Source organism: Panthera leo, chromosome A2, assembly GCF_018350215.1.
Source record: "Panthera leo isolate Ple1 chromosome A2, P.leo_Ple1_pat1.1, whole genome shotgun sequence".
In the NCBI taxonomy this organism is placed as follows: Eukaryota; Metazoa; Chordata; class Mammalia; order Carnivora; family Felidae; genus Panthera; species Panthera leo.
In genome coordinates, this window is record NC_056680.1 from 55,642,310 (window position 1) to 55,660,737 (window position 18,428).

The 18,428-nt window shown below is 49.1% G+C and overlaps 1 protein-coding gene across 5 annotated transcripts in view; it reads right to left on the bottom strand.

The window, feature by feature from the left end:
• FBLN2 (fibulin 2) overlaps positions 1–18,428 on the bottom strand; it is an 89,107-nt gene that overhangs the window by 24,416 nt on the left and 46,263 nt on the right. For all 5 annotated transcript variants that reach the window (XM_042911808.1, XM_042911797.1, XM_042911799.1 and 2 more), the window contains exons 3-5: positions 5,736–5,847; positions 4,169–4,298; positions 1,779–1,959 (exon numbers count right to left, since the gene is read on the bottom strand). In XM_042911808.1, coding sequence (XP_042767742.1) covers positions 1,779–1,959; positions 4,169–4,298; positions 5,736–5,847 — 423 coding nt within the window. The remainder of the gene's footprint in view (positions 1–1,778; positions 1,960–4,168; positions 4,299–5,735; positions 5,848–18,428) is intronic.

Below are 18,428 nucleotides of genomic sequence, written 5' to 3' on the forward strand. Positions count from 1 at the left end.
TATGGGTGGGCAGCAGACAGACCTGGGCCCAGGGCTCCAATAAGCATGCCACACCCTGGGCAGCATTTCTAGGATTCATGTTCAGCCCACACTCATCAGCATGCTCTTCAAACAATCCTCCTGGCAGGGGGGAAACTGAGGCTCAGAGGAGTAAAATGATTTGCCCAAGGTCACCTGAGCAGGAATGGAACCCAGGTCAACTTGATCCTGCCATCTACGTCCCCTAAGGCCCAGGTTATCCACCAGTTCCCCACTAGAGGACAGGAACGTGTACCTCTGCATCTGGACCCTGACTAGCCCTGTCCCCGTCTTGTGACTCTTGAAGCCTAACTTCCTCCCAAACTTCACCTTGAACCAAACACTTCTGGGTACTCACCAGGCCTTCACACTGCTACACCAGGCCCCTACAGCCAACCCCAGAGAGTGGTATTTCCTTGGACTGGACACAGATCAGTGTCCACACTAGCCTGGTAAGGCTAGCCACTCCCTCTTAGTGGAGTCTCTGTGGGTTCACTGGGACACTGCATCAGGCTCCTGCTGGCCCACAGGCACAGTGGAGGCTAACGGTCATGAGTCCAGAAGACATCCCTGGCTAGGGTGACAGAAGCTGGACATGGCACCTAGAACAGTGACCACAGCACGTGGAGGTCAGAAGAAGGAGGAGACCCCGGAGACACTGAGGGCTCAGGCAGCAGCAAACAGCTCCAAGCTCTGCACTGGCACCAGAGTTCTCATACCCATAACCTATGGCTGTTTGGGAACAGGGACACAGAGGAAGAGGGCGCAGGGCTGGTCAGCCCTCAAAGGGCTTGTGGTGGTGAAGGGAAGGCCACCAAACAAACCCATAATCCATTCAGTTATTGGCGAGTGACTCTTAGGGGCCGAGCACTGAGAATATAGGGAGAAAAGACAGGGCTGGTCTGAAGGGGCTGATCAGGTGGGCAGGGCAACATTTATGAATGCATTCTCTATACCGGTTATATCCTGTACCCTGAAGACACAGAATGGCACAGTGAGAGGGACAGAGAACACATGGATAAAGGAAGGGTAAATGAATGAATGGATGAGTAAAAGGTTTCCTGGCTGGGCTGGTAGGTGAATACATGAGCAGAAGGCAGATAGATGATGGATGGATGGATGATGGATGGATGATGGATGGATGGATGATGGATGGATGATGGATGGATGGATGATGGATGGATGATGGATGGATGATGGCTGGATGGATGGATGGATGGACAGGCAGAAGGTAAGTGGATGGGCTGCTGGGTAAGTAGATGGGTGAGTAAACAAATTGATGCAAAGATTGATGTGTGAGTGGATAGATAAGGGACAGAGGAATGGATGGTGTACTGGAAGGATGAATGGATGGAGGAATGGACCAGGGGCCAGGAGAATGTGCAGGGGATGGTGAGATGGATGGACGAATAAAAAAGCGGATGGGAAGGAAGACATATGGATGTGTGGATGAACAAAGACATGGGAGGGTGGGTGAGTGGAGAGTGGAAAGGTGGTAGGGGGTTGGTGGTTTGGTGGCTGGAGTACATGCATAGCTGTATTCAATTACCATCTCAGAAATAATAGGGCAGAGTCACCATTGGAGGCTACAGAAGAACTCTACCTAGGAGCCGAACTTGTGCCTCAAGCCACAGGTGACAGTACACACAAGGTTCCTACAGGAGGCAACAGGGCATCCGACCTTGGCTAGAAGCCCCCAAAGCTCTCTCTGCCTCTCACTCAACTGGCCTACACACCGTGGCCCAGTGGGCAGCACTCACCTCTCCGCGGTACGGCTTCGGGTTCCAGAGGCCGGCGGACCTCGGGCACAATGAGGGGGTCTTCACCCTCACAGCAGGAGAGCATGACGTGGTTGCAGGGGTAGCCCAGGTTGGGGTTCGACTCGCACGAGTGGCCCTCAGCCCGCACACGGAGTCCCAGCCCACAGCAGTCACAGCATTGCTGGAGGGAGAGGGGCCATCACTGCCCACACTCTGGCCCCTCAGAGCCCATCTGCCTTCCTCACAGACCGTCAGCCCATGGGACTCACTCAGGGCCCCCAGGGCACAGCCTGGGTCCAGGCTCAGGGACTGGGATGAATTCATCCTTGTCTTGTTTCTTCCGGCCCTGTATGTGCTCCCTGAGACCAGTGCTCCCTGTCTCCACTTCCCATGTCTGGCTCAAAGCAGGGCCAATATAAGCTTTTTGCAATAATTAACAATTGGCCACCTATGAAAAGAACCACAAACTAACCCCAGACATATCCATGAACACCCACCCCCACCCCCACACACCAATATTGACTAGCGGAACCCAGTTCTACTCAGGCTCCCTAAAAGACAGAATTTCCCTTGAAGTTAGAGACAGGAGTGATATGATGCTTTCAGGAGAGCTTTAAACTAGGGCTGACTCAGCTTGGAAGTATATCTCTTTTGCTCTTCTCTTTCCTTGATTTTGGTTGGTGTGACAGCTGGAACTCCAGCAGCTATCCAGGGTCATGAAGTAACCCGGAAGATGGAAGCTACAAGCTGAAGATGACTGTGCAGAGAAGCAGAAGCCTGGGTACCTGAAGGTATCATGTAGATCCACCCCATCCCAAACTGTCTACCTCCAAAAACAAAATATTTAATCTGTTGAAACTCCTGTGGTAGATGGATTACAACAACAGCCCCGTTCGTTCACTCTTCACTGTTCTGCTGTCTTTGCAATGTGATAGCTCAGTTTCTCCTTCAAAGGAGAGAATCTATGTCCCAACGGCTTGATTGGGCCTCAAAAGGCCTTGTACATTTCTACGCCCGGTGTTGGAACCCAGCCACTAACGGAATAAGCCCAGGTTAGGCTGCTGGAGGTTGAGAGACCACATGCAGCAAAGAAAAGCTGGCACAGCCATCATCATCCCAGAGCGGTGCCAGGAGAGCCATCGGCTTGTGGCAGACGGGTAAGCGAGCCCAGCCAGATCAGCTGAGCATGGCCTAGGTCAGCAACTCATGAGTTAACTCATGAGTTAAGTGAGGCATAAGCCACTAAGCTTTGGGCTGGTGTGTTATGTAGCAATAGCTCATGGATTCTCCAGACCTGCACTTCCCAATGGTGAGCACAGCCACCATGTCCTTAATAGTTTGCATTATCTCTGACCCTCACAGCCACCCCAGAAGACGTGGATTATTAGCCCCACTTTACAGATGGAGACGCTGAGGCCTAGAAAAGAGGACTGGTCCAGGGTCGAACACACACAGTGGAATGCCAAACTTGCCTGACACCAAAGTCCTTTCCCTAATATCAGTTTTTAGGAAATTGACCCCAACATGACAAAAATCAAAGTCCAAATCCTCTCCCAAATGGTGCCCTCCTTGTCACAGTCATCGGGGCTCGTGACACAGGCTTCTTTCCACTCCTTCCCTTCCTCTCTCTCCCAGTCTCCCGCAAACACCTCCTTCCGTGGTTTGCTCCTGAGACTGTTCTACGGTCTTAGGTTTGCTCTCGGCCCCTGCTGCAGACAGTCAGCTGTCCACCCCCACGGTCTGTTTCCCCTTCCTCCTGACGTTCAATGGACACACGACCTCCCCAGAATACAGACTGAGTTCCCCAGCCTCCCTTGATGCTAGGTGTGGCCGCCAGGCTAAGTTCTAGCCAATGCAGTGGAAATGGAAATGCCTTCTGTCCTCAAGGAAGGGTCTTCTTACCCCCACGTTCACAGCAGCATTATTCACAAAGGGTACCAGGCAGCTGTCAGTGCCCACTGACAGAAGACTGAATGAACTGTGTTACTTCTGTACACCGAAGTGTTATTTCACCTTGAGAAGGAAAGACAGTCTAACACATGCTACGACGTGGGTAACTGTGGGGACAAGACGCTAAGTGAAATGAGCTGGACACACAAAGTAAAAAAAAAGAAACAGAAAGCCCTCCGGGGGCAGGAATTTTCACATGTTACTCATTTCTGCATCCTTAATGCCTAAGACAGCCCGGCACATGCTGGTGTTGAATAAATATTTCCTGAATTAATTGGCCGCTATAATAACCGATGATGTTTTCTGTACAGATGAAGAGGCCCCCCACCCCAACCCCAGGCAAGAGTGTCACTCCCTATGGGGGAGTCCCCCAGGGACCCCGACGCCCCAGCCCTCAAGGACCTCGGGCCCAGGCTACGAATGCCGCAGGTCGGGCTTGCCTTGTACAAGGAGACGCCACAGGTGTCGTTGTCCTCGGCCCCGCAGGCCTCACCCTCCTTGGCCCCCATGACACCAGCCATGCAGCTCTTTTCCTTCAAGTAGGACACGCAGCAGTGCTTCTGGGCTGTCCTGCAACAGAGGTGTGCGTCAGCCGCACCCGAGCGCCTGCCCCCATCCAGGAGGGATAACAGGTCCCATTTCACAGAGGAGGAAACTGAGGCTCAGAGAAGGAAGCCCCTCCCAAGACCCACTGCAAGCAAGACCAACGCTGGTGGCAGGGGCATCAGCAAAGCTAGCCCATCCCCCGCCCAAGAACACGCGTTCTATTTCTGAGCTTAACCAGGAACACTCGGGGCCTGGAGCCCACCAGACTCCATGCTGTCTATTCCTGACCAATGTGGGAGGGGGTCAGCATCCTGAGGTCCCCACAGGGCTGAGAAAGACAGGGGGACTCAACCCCAGGAAACAGAGGGCAGCTCAGCCCGGAAGAGAGTAGCCTCCAGGCTCCCTGGCCATGCCTCCCAGGGTCTGTAGGGCTACCCCGGGCAGAGGTAGCTGATGAGCCAGCACACTAATAGGGGGGCTCACAGGGAGGTGGGGTTCAGCCTCACTTGGGAAAGGGCATGTCGCAGTGGGAGCTGTTCAGTGATGGGACTGTCTATCTATGAAGGAGTGAGTTTCCCATCCCAAGACAACACAAGCACACTCTCAGGGCCCCTAAGCTCAAAACTCCTGAATGATAACATTCTCTAACTCCTAAGTAGCTCCTGAACTGGTGCAATGACAGAAGGGAAAGGAAAGAGACAAGGCTAGAACTTAAATGTTTCCAAAGGGCGGACAGTGGTCCAGACATTAGGTGACAGGGGGTCTAACCCTGGCCGTGCTCCTGGGGAGCCGTGTGGCTTCAGGTAAGTCATACCACCTCTCTGAACCTTGCCCTCGTTGTCTAGAAAAACAGTAGGTTGGAAAAGAAGGCATCCTTGGGGAAAAGGAGGTGAATGGCCGGCCGAGACGTCTTCGGGGCCTGGCACCGAAGGGGCAGGGGTATAAATTCTTCCTTTGCAGACAATACGAGTCAGAAGAAAATATCAACACAGGCAGCAGAGGACAGTGAGAGGCCAGCGTTTTGGAGACCCCAGGGTAGCAGAGTGGGGAAAGAAAGAGGGCTGAAGGCTCCCAGCTCAAAGCCAAGGACGAAAAGCCCGTGCGGGCCAAGCACTGCCCCAGCAGCAAGGGCAACATACAGCGAGTGAGGCACCCAACCGTTCCTGGATGATAGTGGTTCTTTAACACTTGCTCCAAATTGTAGGATCTTTTTACTCTGCTCATCAGTCCAGCTACAAAAGTACGTGGTTAGCTTAGTCCTGCAGCCAGGCTTGGGCTCTCCACACCTGGAGAAAGCCGGCCAGCAGGCTCACAGCAGCTACAACCCAACTGCCCCTGTACACCTGGAGACAGGTGAGACTCGTGCTCACCTTGCACTGCCAGGGCCCCGGGGCCAAAGCAGGCAGGGATCTGGAAAAGGCGAATGGGCAGCTCTTCCTGCTCCAGTGTGCCCACCCCTACCTGCAGGTGTCACCCTCAGCGCCACTCTCGGGGATTTCCAGGCACTCGTCGTTGTCGATGGCCCACTGCTGTCCGGCTGCACAGCACGTCTCGATCAGATCCTTCGTGGAGACTGTGGGTGGCAACATAGGCAGAGTCACTACCGTGGAGGAGGCATCTGGTTCCAAGGTCTCCCAGGGCCAGCAAGCACAGTAGATGTTGTTGGTGCTGTCCAGACCCCCGTTACTGGGCCAGAGACTCACTCGCCCCCAGCCCACAAGGACGACCTTCTTCGGAGAGCTGCCTGCGAGGTTAAGTCCACCCCACGGGGGAGGAGGCTGGGGAAGTACGGCCAATACAGGACGAGTGGGGGTACAAAAGCCCAGCCCTGCCTCTAAGGGGACAGCCCTGTGGAGCTTCCTGTGGGATGGAGAACACTGGCCAGCTCCTTCCCTGCCCCCTCCCCAGGCGGCTTCTCCAAATGAACCACCACACGCACAAAACCCTCAAGTCAGGCTCTGCTTCTAAGGAACTTGACCTACGACACCAAGACAAGACAAGGCATAAGAAGCAACAGCAGCAGTGAGGGAAGTTTAAAACTCGTCCGGGAAAGTTTGTGGGGGAAATATTTGTGCCTGGGGACAGAAGGAGGAGGCAGAGGTAGGGGAATGTGTTAAAACTGAAAGGCACAGACCACAGCTTAAAAAAACAGATGGATTTGCCCACCCCCAAATTCAAACTGTATAAAAAAGAACCCCATAGACAAATAGAAGAGACTGCTGACAGGTTAGGAGGCATTTCTGGAATGTCTAAAACTGGCAGGACGTCGGGGTGGCTCAGCTGACTAAGTGTCTAACTCTTGATTTCAGCTCAGGTCACAATCTCATGGTTCATGAGATCAAGCCCCACATCAGGCTCTGCACTGACAGTGCAAAGCCTGCTTGCGATTTTCTCTCGCTCCCTCTTTCTCTGCCCTTCCCCTGCTCATGTGCGTGCGTGCTCTCTCTCTCTCTTTCAAAATAAATAAACTTTAAAAAAAACTGGCAAAGAATTGCCAGTGAGAAAATATAATAATCTCCTGAAAATTAATATTAAAACAAAGTAAAATACCTATTAAACTAGAAATATTTTAAAAAGCAATGCATGCCAGGCACAGGTGGGAACCCTCCTGCCCTGGGGGCGGAAGGGGTCACCGGCACAGCCAGTCTGGAAGGAGATGAGGTACTGCTGACACAATTAATTATATACCTCGTCCTGACCCCAGTGGTCCTGCTCCTGGCTGTGCATGCCAGGAAAGTCCTCCCCCAGGCTCACTACAAGGATGCAATGCTTTGGCACCATTTGTGGAAAGGGGTTGGAGGCAGCCTAGGTGTTCATCAGTGGAGGAGTGGATGAATAGAATTTGGGGACATGCTCCATGGAGGACTCCATGGCTGTCAGAAATAATAGAATAGACGTACACCCAACAACATGAAGCTGGACACACACACAGCAATGTGGAAGCGCACAAAACAGAGCACGGGGGGGGGGGAGCGGGAGGGGGAGGAAGAAACCAAATGAGATCTATTACACAAATTAAAAATATTGCACACAAAATTATAATATGTTTTTGCACATAAATTAAAAACACACACATGCAAATTAAACAGAAGAGAACAGTTACCTCGGGTGGGGCAGAAGCTGGCGATGGGGACAAGGGCCAAAAGGGAATATATACATAAATAAAACAAGAGAGAGTCTTACAGAGACAATAACATGTAAGGTGCCAGAGATGAGTACAATTCACCCAACCATTTGGCTCTGAGATCTAAAAATAAATGACATGCAAAGATAAATCACATCTAAGTCAAAAGACACATGAAAAGGTGCTCAACATCACTAATCATAAGGCAAATGCAAATCATAACCACAATATTAAAAAAACACAAGAAATAACAACCACTGGTGAGGATGTGGAGAAAAGGGAACCCAAAGGGGTTCCCAAAAGGGAATGCAAAGTGGTACAGCCACTGTGGAAAATAATATGGAGGTTCCTTAAAAAATTAAAAATAGAAATAGCCTATGGTCCAGTAATTCCACTACTGGGTATCTACCTAAAGAAAACAAAACACTAATTTGAAACACCCCTCTGTTTATTGCAGCATTATTTATAGTAGCCAAGACATGGAAGCAACCTATATGTACATCTATATATAATGGAATATTACTCAGCCCTAAAAAAACAATGAGATCTTGCCATTTGCAATAATATGGATGGATCTAAAGGGCATTATGCTAAGTGAAATAAGTCAGAACAAGAAAGACAAATACCATATCATTTCACTTACATGTGGAATGTAAACACACACACACACACACACACACACACACACACAACAAATGAACAAACAAAAAACCCCAAAGAAAACAGACTCTTAAATACAGAGAACGAGCTGGTGGCTGCCAGAGGGGAGATAGGTGGGGTGGGTGGGATAATGAAGAGAATTACAAGTCACAAATTTCCAGCTACAAAATAAACAGAGATGAAAAGTACAACATAGGGAATACGGTGGATAATGTTGTAATAACATAGTATGGTGACTACATTTATGGTGCTCTGAACAATGCACAGTATTGTTGAATAGATATTTTGTACACCTAAAACTAACATAACACGGTATGCTATTACACGTGAACAATAATTTTAAAAAACAAAGGCAAAGCTCATCTAGAATACCTACATGCATGCTGGGGGGCAGCAGGGTGTCACAGAATAACTTTGAGCCTGGGTCCACCTGTTTGTGCTACCATGTGTAGGCATTTCTTCTCTCTAAAGACTCCATGTCCTTCTCTGCTATGAAAACCCTTAGCTGCACAACCACTGAAACCTACGAAGACTCTCTAAATGTCTTTGAGCAGGTCATATAACCCAGCAGAGCTGAGGGATAAATGTACTAAGGGATGTCAGCAGCCTGCAAGGTTCCAGGAAAAGAGTGACAGCTCACTAAGAATCATCAGTTTCATCCCGTGAGTGGGCATTTCAAGTTACTGAACTCTTCTAAGTTTCAAGTCCCATTCCTTAAAAGAGGGAAAATAAATTTCAGTAACAACCTGAGGGCTGTACCAGGAGGAATGAAAACAATTCTTAATAACAACCATCTACCAGAAACAAACTCAACATTAGATGCCTGCCTCACTGAAGTGACAGATATGAAAAAATGCCTACAACACTCTATTTGGTATTGTCTTAGAGACAGATACTAGCAGATACAATAAAGCAAGAGAAAAAAAAGAGGCAGTAGAAATAGAAACAAAGAGATGATGGGCAGCTCAATCCAACTTTGGCTCAGGTCATGATCTCGCGGTTCGTGAGTTCAATCCCTACATCAGGCTCTGTGCTGACAGCTCAGCACAGACTCGGATTCCATGCCTCCTTCTTTCTCTGCCCCTCTCCCACCTGTGCTCTGTCTCTCTCTCTCTTTCTCTCAAAAATAAACAAACAGCAAAAAAAATTTTACAGAGAGATGATGGTCATTATTTGTAGATGTTATGGTTTCATCTTTCTAGAAAATCCAAAGGAATCAAAACTCACACAGTACTAAAATGAATACTAATTAATAATAATTATTATTATGTGGTAGCCAAAATCAAAACCAACGTACTCCGTTTAGTGGCTTTCCTATACAAGAGCAACAATTAAATAGGAAAGTAGTAGAAAAAATTCCATTCAAAACAGAAACAAACCTAGAAATAAATCCATCATAAACATGCTAAATCCACATGAAGAAAAAAATTTAATTGTCTAAAAGATATAAGATAATATCTTATAAGAATAAGAATATAAGAATATCTTATAAGAATAAGATAATAATAAAATATAAGATATTTTATTAAAAATATATATCATGAGGCTGGACAGGAAGGTGGGAAGATGCAATACCTTAAAAGATGTCAATTCTCCTCCATTTAATCTACAAATTCAATGCAACCCAAAATCCCAACACAATTTATCATGAAACTTGTCAGGCTAAGATTCTAAGATTCATCCAAAACAAGAAATGTCTAAGAATACCCAGGAAAAATTCTGAAAAGAAAAGAAGAGCATACTTTAAAGTTCCAATAACTAAAGATACGAGGAGATCAATGAAACAACAGAATTTAGAAACAGAACGATATACATTTGGGAATTTAGTATGTGATAATGGTGTTATTCAAACTCAGTGTGGAAAGGACTGAATATACAATGTTGGGACCTACTTCACACTACACACAAAAATTAAGTCCAAATCCAAAGGCAGGATTAGAAGAAACCTAAGAAAATAATTTTAGGATAAAGAGAGCCTTCTTCAGAAGTAAAATCCACAGAAGAATGAAATTGGACCCTACCTCACACCATATACAAAAATCAACTTAGGGCGCTTGGGTGGTTCATTGGGTTGAGCCTCTGACTCTTGATTTCAGCTCAGGTCGTGACTTTGTGGTGGCGGGATCAAGGCCCATGTCAGGCTCCACACTAATCATGGAGCCTACTTAAGATTTTCTCTCTCTCCATCAGCCTCCCCATCCCTGCCCACACTCTGTCTCTCTCGATCTCTTTCTCTAAAATAAATTTTTAAAAAAATATGTTTTCCTCTAAAAAAATCAACTCAAAATGGATTAAACGTTTAAACGTAAGACCTGAAATTGTACAAGTCCTAGGAGAAAACACAGGGGCAAAGATTCTTGACATTAGTCTTGGCAATGAGTTTTTGGTAATGACATGAACACACAAGCAACAAAAGCAAAAAATCAACAAGTAGGATGCCATCAAACTAAAAAGCTCCTACAGCAAGAGAAACAATCCATTAAATGAAAAGGCAAGTTACAGAATGGGAGAAAATATCTACAAACCACATATCTGATAAGGGGCTAATACCCAAAATACAGAAGGAACTCATATGATAGCCAAAAAAAAAAAAAAAAATTATTTTATTTTAAAATGGGCAAGGGACCAAAATAGACATATAGTCAACAGGTATGTGAAAAGGGGCTCAACATCACTCATCACCGGAGAAATACAAATCAAAACTACAATGAGATGTCACCGCACACCTGTTAGGGTTGCTAATGTCAAAAGGCAAAAGATAACAAGTGTTGGTGAGGATGTGGAGAAAAGAGAACCTTCCTGCACTGTGGGTAGGAATGTAAAGTGGTGCAGCCACTATGGAAAACAGTATGGAGGTTCCTCAAAAACAAAACCAACAAGCAAAAAACTATGGTCTAGCAACTCCATATACAAAATCTTCCAGGTATACATCTGAAGGAGATTAAAGCACAATCTCAAAAAGATATCTGCACCCCCATGTTCATTGCAGCATTATTTACAATAGTCAAGACATGGAAGCAACCTAAGTGTCCACTGATGGATGAATGGAGAAAGATGTGCTCTGTGTGCGTGCGTGTGCGCGTGTGTGTGTGTGTGTGTGTGTGTGTGTGTGTAATGGAATGTTATTCAGCCATAAAAAAAAAAAAAAAGAAGGCAATCCTACCATTCTCAGGAACATGTTTGGACTCTGAAGGTATTATGTTAAGTGAAATAAATTAGAGAAAGATAAATGCTGTATGATCTCACTTATATGTGATATCAAAAGAAGCCAAACTCAAAGGAACAGAGTAGTCTGGGTGGGTCAGGGGGGTACTCTGGGGAGATGGGGAGATGTCGGGCAAAGGGCACAAACTTCCAGTTATAAGATGACTGAGTTCTGGTGATCTAATGCCCAGGACAGTGTTTGTACACTTGAAAGTTGCTACGAGAGTAGATCTTAAAATGTTCTCACCGTAAACAACAACAAAAAATGGCAACTATGTGCGGTGATGGATGTTAGTGTTATTGTTGTAATCACCTCACAGGGCATATGTAGAGCAAATCATCACACTGTATACTTAAACTTACACAATACTGTATGTCACCTACGTTTCAATAAAGCTGGAGGGGTGGGGAGGAATAAAATTCACAAGTACAAAGGAAAACCTGAATACAATGAAGTGTGAAATACCTGTATGGCCAAAGACAGCATATCCAATCAGCCCCAGCTACTCTCTTACCCCGTCACTCCTTTTCAAGGCTCCTTGAGTAGCATTCATCACTATGTGAAATCTTGTTTACTTATGAGCTTACTTTTCCGCTTGCCTGTTTCCTTCTCTACAACGGCACTGGGGTCTCTGTGGCCACGGAAAGTGATGCCACCATTCCGTGCTTAATCCTTTCACATTACACTCCGGGCACGTGGGAGTCACGCCTAGCTCAAATACTTCTGGTGATGGGGAGCTCCCTCCACCCAGGCAGCCTGTCCCTTTTCTTCACATCTCAAGTTCACAGCTTTCTTTTGCTGGACCGAACTCTTACTGCCCCAGGCCTTCTCCAAGACTGCCTTACTGACATTAGGAGATTACAGTGGATCCCTGGGTCTTAGCCAGCTGATATGAGATGGGTGCCCTATCGAAGTAACAGTAGCAGCTAAAATGAAGTGGGGGCTGGGCTCGGGTCCAAGCACTTTCATCCTCACAGTTTCGATGAGTACTCTCGTTTGCCTTATTTACAGCTCAGGTGGCGAGCCAGAACTCCCGAGCCTCAATTTCCTAACTTCTCTTCCCCTCTCCAGGCCTCAGCTTCCCCACATCTGTGGCACAGGCTGCTTGATGTAGCTGATCCTGAAGGTGCTGTCTGAGAATCTAACCAGAACCAGCCTGAGAGGGGGTGCTGCTTCCCTGTGGATCGACTAGAGTTCTCTTCCTGCCCCCTCCTTGATCAGAAGCCAGGTTCCAGCCTGTGCTTGGCAGACTTCCCACCATTCTCCCCTGGCCTTTCCCACTCCAGCTTCCCCCTGTTTCAGACAAAGGAACTCAGAGGCCGTGAACCCTTATGCTGGGAGGGCCACCCACTTGGAGCAGGAGGGGGAATCCGTATAGGGGCCAAGCCTGGTGCTGCTCGGCACTGTCCAAGATGTGGGAGGCAGAGCCGGGCAAAGCCCAACAAGATGTGGACCCCTGTATCCTTGTCCAAAAGACACACCCGCCTCCCCTGCCCCAGGGCTTCGAGGCTCGGCCCAGAGGCCCTCTCCTCCTTGACCTCTCCTCTCCTTCCTTGACCAACCCCTCTGAGCTCCCCAGACTCTGTCTTTCCCTCTGGTTCTTTTTAAGTTCCCAGGCACCAATCATTCAAATTTCCAGTTCTAGGGTTTACTTCTTCCCTTCTCCGTCTCCACCCCGGCCCTGGCTGATCTCATCCAGTCTCCAAGCTTCAAGTGCCTTCTCCAACACGATGCCCTCCCCCCACATCTGTCTCCAGCTGTAGTTTTTTGCACACACATGCAGCTGGCTAAGGAACCACCACCGATGCTCCCTGGTGTTCCCACTGCCAGAATCTGTTCGGCAACTGATTTCCCCGGGTCTTCCCTGTGTCAATGAGGGGCCCCTGGAAACCTCAGGACCCTCCCGGGCCAATTCCTCGTTGCTCACCTCCCTCCATCACTCATGGGGCCACCTCGGAAGTGATCCCAGTCCAGCCACCTGGCCCCTCACCCTGCCACCACCACTTGGCTCAACAGGGCCCCTGCTCTCACGGGTATCCTCCTCCAGGCCATTTTCCAGAGGGTGTCAGAACGAGTTCACAAATACAAATCAGATTGTGTCTCTCCTGGACCCACAGGCCCCCAACTGTTATCCCTTCTTTACAAAGCCCTGCTGACTGCCTCACCTCATCTCCTTTCTCTGACCCTCTTTCTCACTCACTCCGTCCACTCCTTGAACTCCCTGGGCTCATTCCTGCCCCAGGGCTTTTGCGTGTTCTGTACTTTCTGCCTGGAATCCTCTGCCCTTTTCCTGTGCCCTGCCCCAACCCCACTGTCTACAGGACTGCCTTCCTTTTCTCCTTCAGGGCTCTCACCTCCTCAGAGAGGATCTCCCTGACTCCTGTATCTAAACTAACCTCTATGCCAACCCTTTTCACACCACCCTACTCCATCTTTTAACCCTGGCCTTCCCCAGTCCAGAGTCAGCTCAGGGAACCTGTGGTCCACAGACCCTACTGGATGGCCACTGACGTATGGGATGAAGCACCCCTCCCTGGTGTGGCAACCACAGCCCAGAGTCATGTCCCAGCTCTCACCCTGTACCCTAGCTACACATGCTTCCCCTTACCACTTTGTCTTTGCACATGCTGGTCCATGTTAGGAATGCCCTTCTCTGCGCTGTCCAACTATCCACCCCTAACCAGCCAATTCATATATGACTCCCTCTGAGCCCCCACTGGCACCCACCTCCATCCCGGGGGGACCAGCAGCCCCCTCCTCTGGCTTCATTCACGTCAGCACTCGGTACATGCTTTCACCGTAATGTCACTCTCAGATGACATGCTTGTCTCAGCCACCAGATGGAGAGGGTCTCGGGAGCCAAGACTGGGTCTGAGTCCTCTCAGGGCTCCCAGGGCCTGGTGCCGAATGAAGTATCCCAGGCCCTTGGTGTATATCATGTCAGGGAAAGCTTACATCAACAACATGAAGTCAGATGATTATCTTGATCTTCCAGATGTGTAAATAGAATTTAAGATACACAGCCCAGGGCACAAGCTTAGGAAAATGAGGAAGGAGAAAGAAGGCACACCATGGCCCGTCCACCTTGCCCGCACTGCCTCTATGTGGCAGTTTCCACCGGGGGTCCCAGTGGGCCCAGACACGTCCGTACCATCACTGTGAACATGGGCTGGGGGACTTCGGCAGGCCACTCATCCTCTGAGCCTCCATTTCCTCGCCTGTAAGATGGGCGAATAACCTCTCCCTGCCATACTTCACAAAGTGGGGAGGTGAGAAGATTCAGTGTCTGGCAAACAACAGATGCTCAGTAATCGGTTCCTCCCCACCCCTGGCACACAGCAGGTGTTTGGGGACTACTCCCCAATTAACTAATTAATTAAAACACGAAGGAACTGGGGTGCCCAGTTAGCTCAGTCAGTTAAGCCTCTGACTTGGGCTCAGGTTGTGATCTCACAGTTCGTGAGTTCAAGCCCTGCGTCAGGCTCTGGGCCGACAGCTCGGAGCCAGGAGCCTGCTTCGGATTCTGTGTCTCCCTCTCTCTGCCCCTCCCATGATCACGCTCTGTCTGTCTCTGTCTCTCTCTCTCTCAAAAATAAATAAACATTAAAATTTTTTTTTTTAAGTGCAAGGAATAGACTAATAAAGGGGCAGATAGGACAATAACCCCTTTAGCACAGGTAGCCGATGGGGCTTTCAGCAACCTCTCCCTGCCTTTTTTGCTCTCCTCTGGGCTTTCATGGACTCCCTCATTTCTGGCCACTTTGCCACCTTGCCTGAGCTCTTGGCCAAGAGGCCGTGCGGTGTCCCTCACCTGCTGGTTATTTGCAAGCACTGTGGACAGGACGGGAGGGGCATCTCCCACCGTGACAGCTACAGCCTGGCCCTCTCTCTGGCCTCCAGTGACATGGGCCAGCATCACATCATCCTGGCTTCCGAACACTCCACCACCATCTGCCTCACGGACTCTGGCAGGGAGCCTGCCTCTGACATCTCCGAGTAGCAGAGGGGGAACAAACCCACTCCGGGAAACAATCACCTTCATCTACTAAAGCGGAAGATACCCAAAGCCAATGATGCAGTGATCTCATGTTCAGGTATACGCCCAGGAGAAACAGGTTCCCATGGGCTCCACCTGGAGACCCACAAACAGAAGCCCCGAACTGGAAACAAGCCAGGTGCCCCTCCACAGGAGAAAGGGTGAATAAGCCGTGACAGGACCACGTGATGTGAGCACATGCATTACAACCACACACAACAACGTGGATGGATCTCAGACAGGACCTTGGGGGGAAGAAGCAAGTCACAGAAGAATACGGCATTCTGCCTTTTACATGAAGTTCAAGAAAGGGAAACAGCGGGGTGCTTGGGTGGCTCAGTCGGTTAAGTGTCCAACTCTTGATTTTGGCTCAGGTCATGATCTCATGGTTCGTGGATTCGAGCCCCACATTGGACTCGAGGCTGACAGCACAGAGCCTGCTTGGGATTCTCTCTCTCCCTCTCTTTGCCCCTCCCCTGCTTGTGGTCTCTCTCTCTCTCAAAAATAAACATTTTTAAAAAATTTGTTTTAAGTAGTATGATTACAAAAGTCTAAGACTCAGACTAAAGTCTAAGAGTCTTTAAAAAAATAAATAAATAAAATAAAGTCTAAGAGTCTTTTAAATTGTGACCTAAACAATGACATTAGCCAGACATAAAAGGACAAATAGTATACGATTCTACTTACATAGGGACCTAGAATAGGCAAATTCAGAAAGACAGGAAGTAGAATAGAGGTTACCAGAGCTGGGGGAGGAGGGATGGGGAGTCTGTTGGATGGGCACAGGACGTCAGTGTAGGAAGACGAAAATGTTCTGGAGACGGATGATGTACCACGTGAATGTACACGTGTCACTGATTTGCACACTTAAAGCTGGTTCAGGGTGCATGGGTGGCTCGCATCTGAGTTTGGCTCAGGCCATGATCTCAGGGTTCATGAGTGTAAGCCCCACTTGGGGTGAGCTCAAGCCCTGCTTCATTCAGGTGAGCCCTGGTTCTCTCTCCCTCTCTCTCTCTCTCTCCCTCTCTCTGCCCCTTGTGGAATTCTCTCTCTCTCTCTCTCTCTCTGCCCCTCCCTCACTTGTACCCTCTCTCTCTCAAAAACCAAACTAAACCAAACCAAAACAAAACATTTCAAACGGCCACTGTTATGTGTATCTTACTGCAATGAAAAAAAAAAAAAAAAATGCATTGCAGTGTAAAAAAAAAAAAAAAAAAGTGACCCAGCACTTCCCCATCCAGAAATCTAAACTGACAGACTCCCCTTCCCCACGGGCTCAAACATGCAGGACTGGGATGCTTGTCACAACTGAATTTGTGACAGCAAAGATCCAGAAACAACCCAAATCTCACCAAGAGGGCAGTGATTAAATAACTGATGTTCTATCCGTCCACTCTTACGCAGATGTTAAAAAGAATTAGACAGAACTTCATTACACTTCTATGGTACAATTTCTGAATGTACTATGAAGCATTAAGAAGAAAAGGCTCAGCGCTGTAAAGATGTCATCATCTATCACTTTAAAGGGACGCACGGACATACATGGAGTATTTCTGGAAGGACATTCGGAGACACCGATGACATTGGTTGGCTTGGGGAAGGACCCGACCATGGGAGGGAGGAAGCAAACTGACATTTCACTGTCTGCCCCTTTTGTATTGTTTATCTGTTTCCCGTCGTGTGCAGGTACTGCCCATTCAAGAGGCATTCTGTGATAAAAAGGTCCTGAATTCTGGAGATTATACCCTCCTTTGATCACAGGACAATGGGTGCTCTGAACAAGCCAGCCCAGAGGTCGCGACCCCTCTAGACAGTCCCCCACCTCCCAGACATTAAAGCCCTAAAGAACTGTGCTTGGGAAATGCCGCCGAAAAATGTGTGCACCTGGCAGGAGGGTGATGAGCGGGCCATCTCCGCCAGCGCCCTGTTTGGACAGGATGTTTGAGGGGCCTGAGCAAACAGCCCAGTGCTGCAGCTCTGATGCTCCCTGCAGCCTGGTATTCTTAGGGGCGGGTACCTGCAGGCCCTGGGAGTGCCTGGAATCCTCTTATAGTGACTGCAAACTGGACAAACAAGAAAGATTCCTGAGTTCCGTGTCCCTGCACCAGGATCACAGACACAATGGCCACACACAACCGGAGCTCCTGGGCTGAGTCCACCCACCAGGGCCCACCCAACTCAGCCCCTCCGAGATGTCTTCCTCACCACCCGCCACCCAGCACCCGGGAAGGGCAGTCCCCAGCTTCCCGTGCCCTTTCCAGCACCTCCCATCATCCTGCTTCCTTGTGTGGGGGTGTTTACTGCCTGCCCACATCTGCCCAAGTCACAGGCGCTGGGCTGGCTGCTCTTGCTGATGGGCTGGAGGCTGGGTCTCTGCTCTGGCTGAGCCGCCTGCAGGGGCGGATGGGGGGGTGGTGGGGTGGGGGCCCTGCTGGCACTCACTGCATCTTCCCTTCAGCTCCAGAAAGGGGCTCCTATGCGCACCCCCATTTTACAGAGGAGCAGTCTGCTGCCCAAAGAGGAGGTCCCACTCACCCCAGACCACATAAGCAGCTAGGAGCAGCCACAGGATCCTAGGGGAGCGGTGCCTCCAGACTGCGGGCCACTGAGCATAGTGCGGAAGCCAGCAAAGGAGAGGGTGAGGAAGGAGGCAGGCAGGGGGAGTCCAAGATCCTCCGTAGCAGCTGCTCCAAGGGAAGCAGCCCCCCCTCAACTCCTCAGGCTCCTTCCCCATTGTCACCATGGGCAGAAAAGAGACCTACTTGTATACAGCCCCTCTCGATTTCTGACAAGGCCAACAAGGACAGTCTTTTCAACACCTGGTGCTGGATGAGCTGAATATGCATTTGAAAAAAAGAATGAAGGGGCACCTGGGTGGACTTCAGGCCCAGGTCATGACCAATGGGCTGTGAGCTCGAGCCCCACATCAGGCTCTGTGCTGACAGGTCAGAGCCTGGAGCCTGCTTCGGATTCTGTGTCTTCCTCTCTCTCTGCCCCTCCCCTGCTCAGACTCTGTCTCTCTCTGTCTCAAAAATAAAAATTTTTTACAAAAAGAAAAAAGAATGAATTTTGATTCCTACTCACCACCCCCTGCGAAGAAACACATCTAAATATGATCTAATGTGAAAG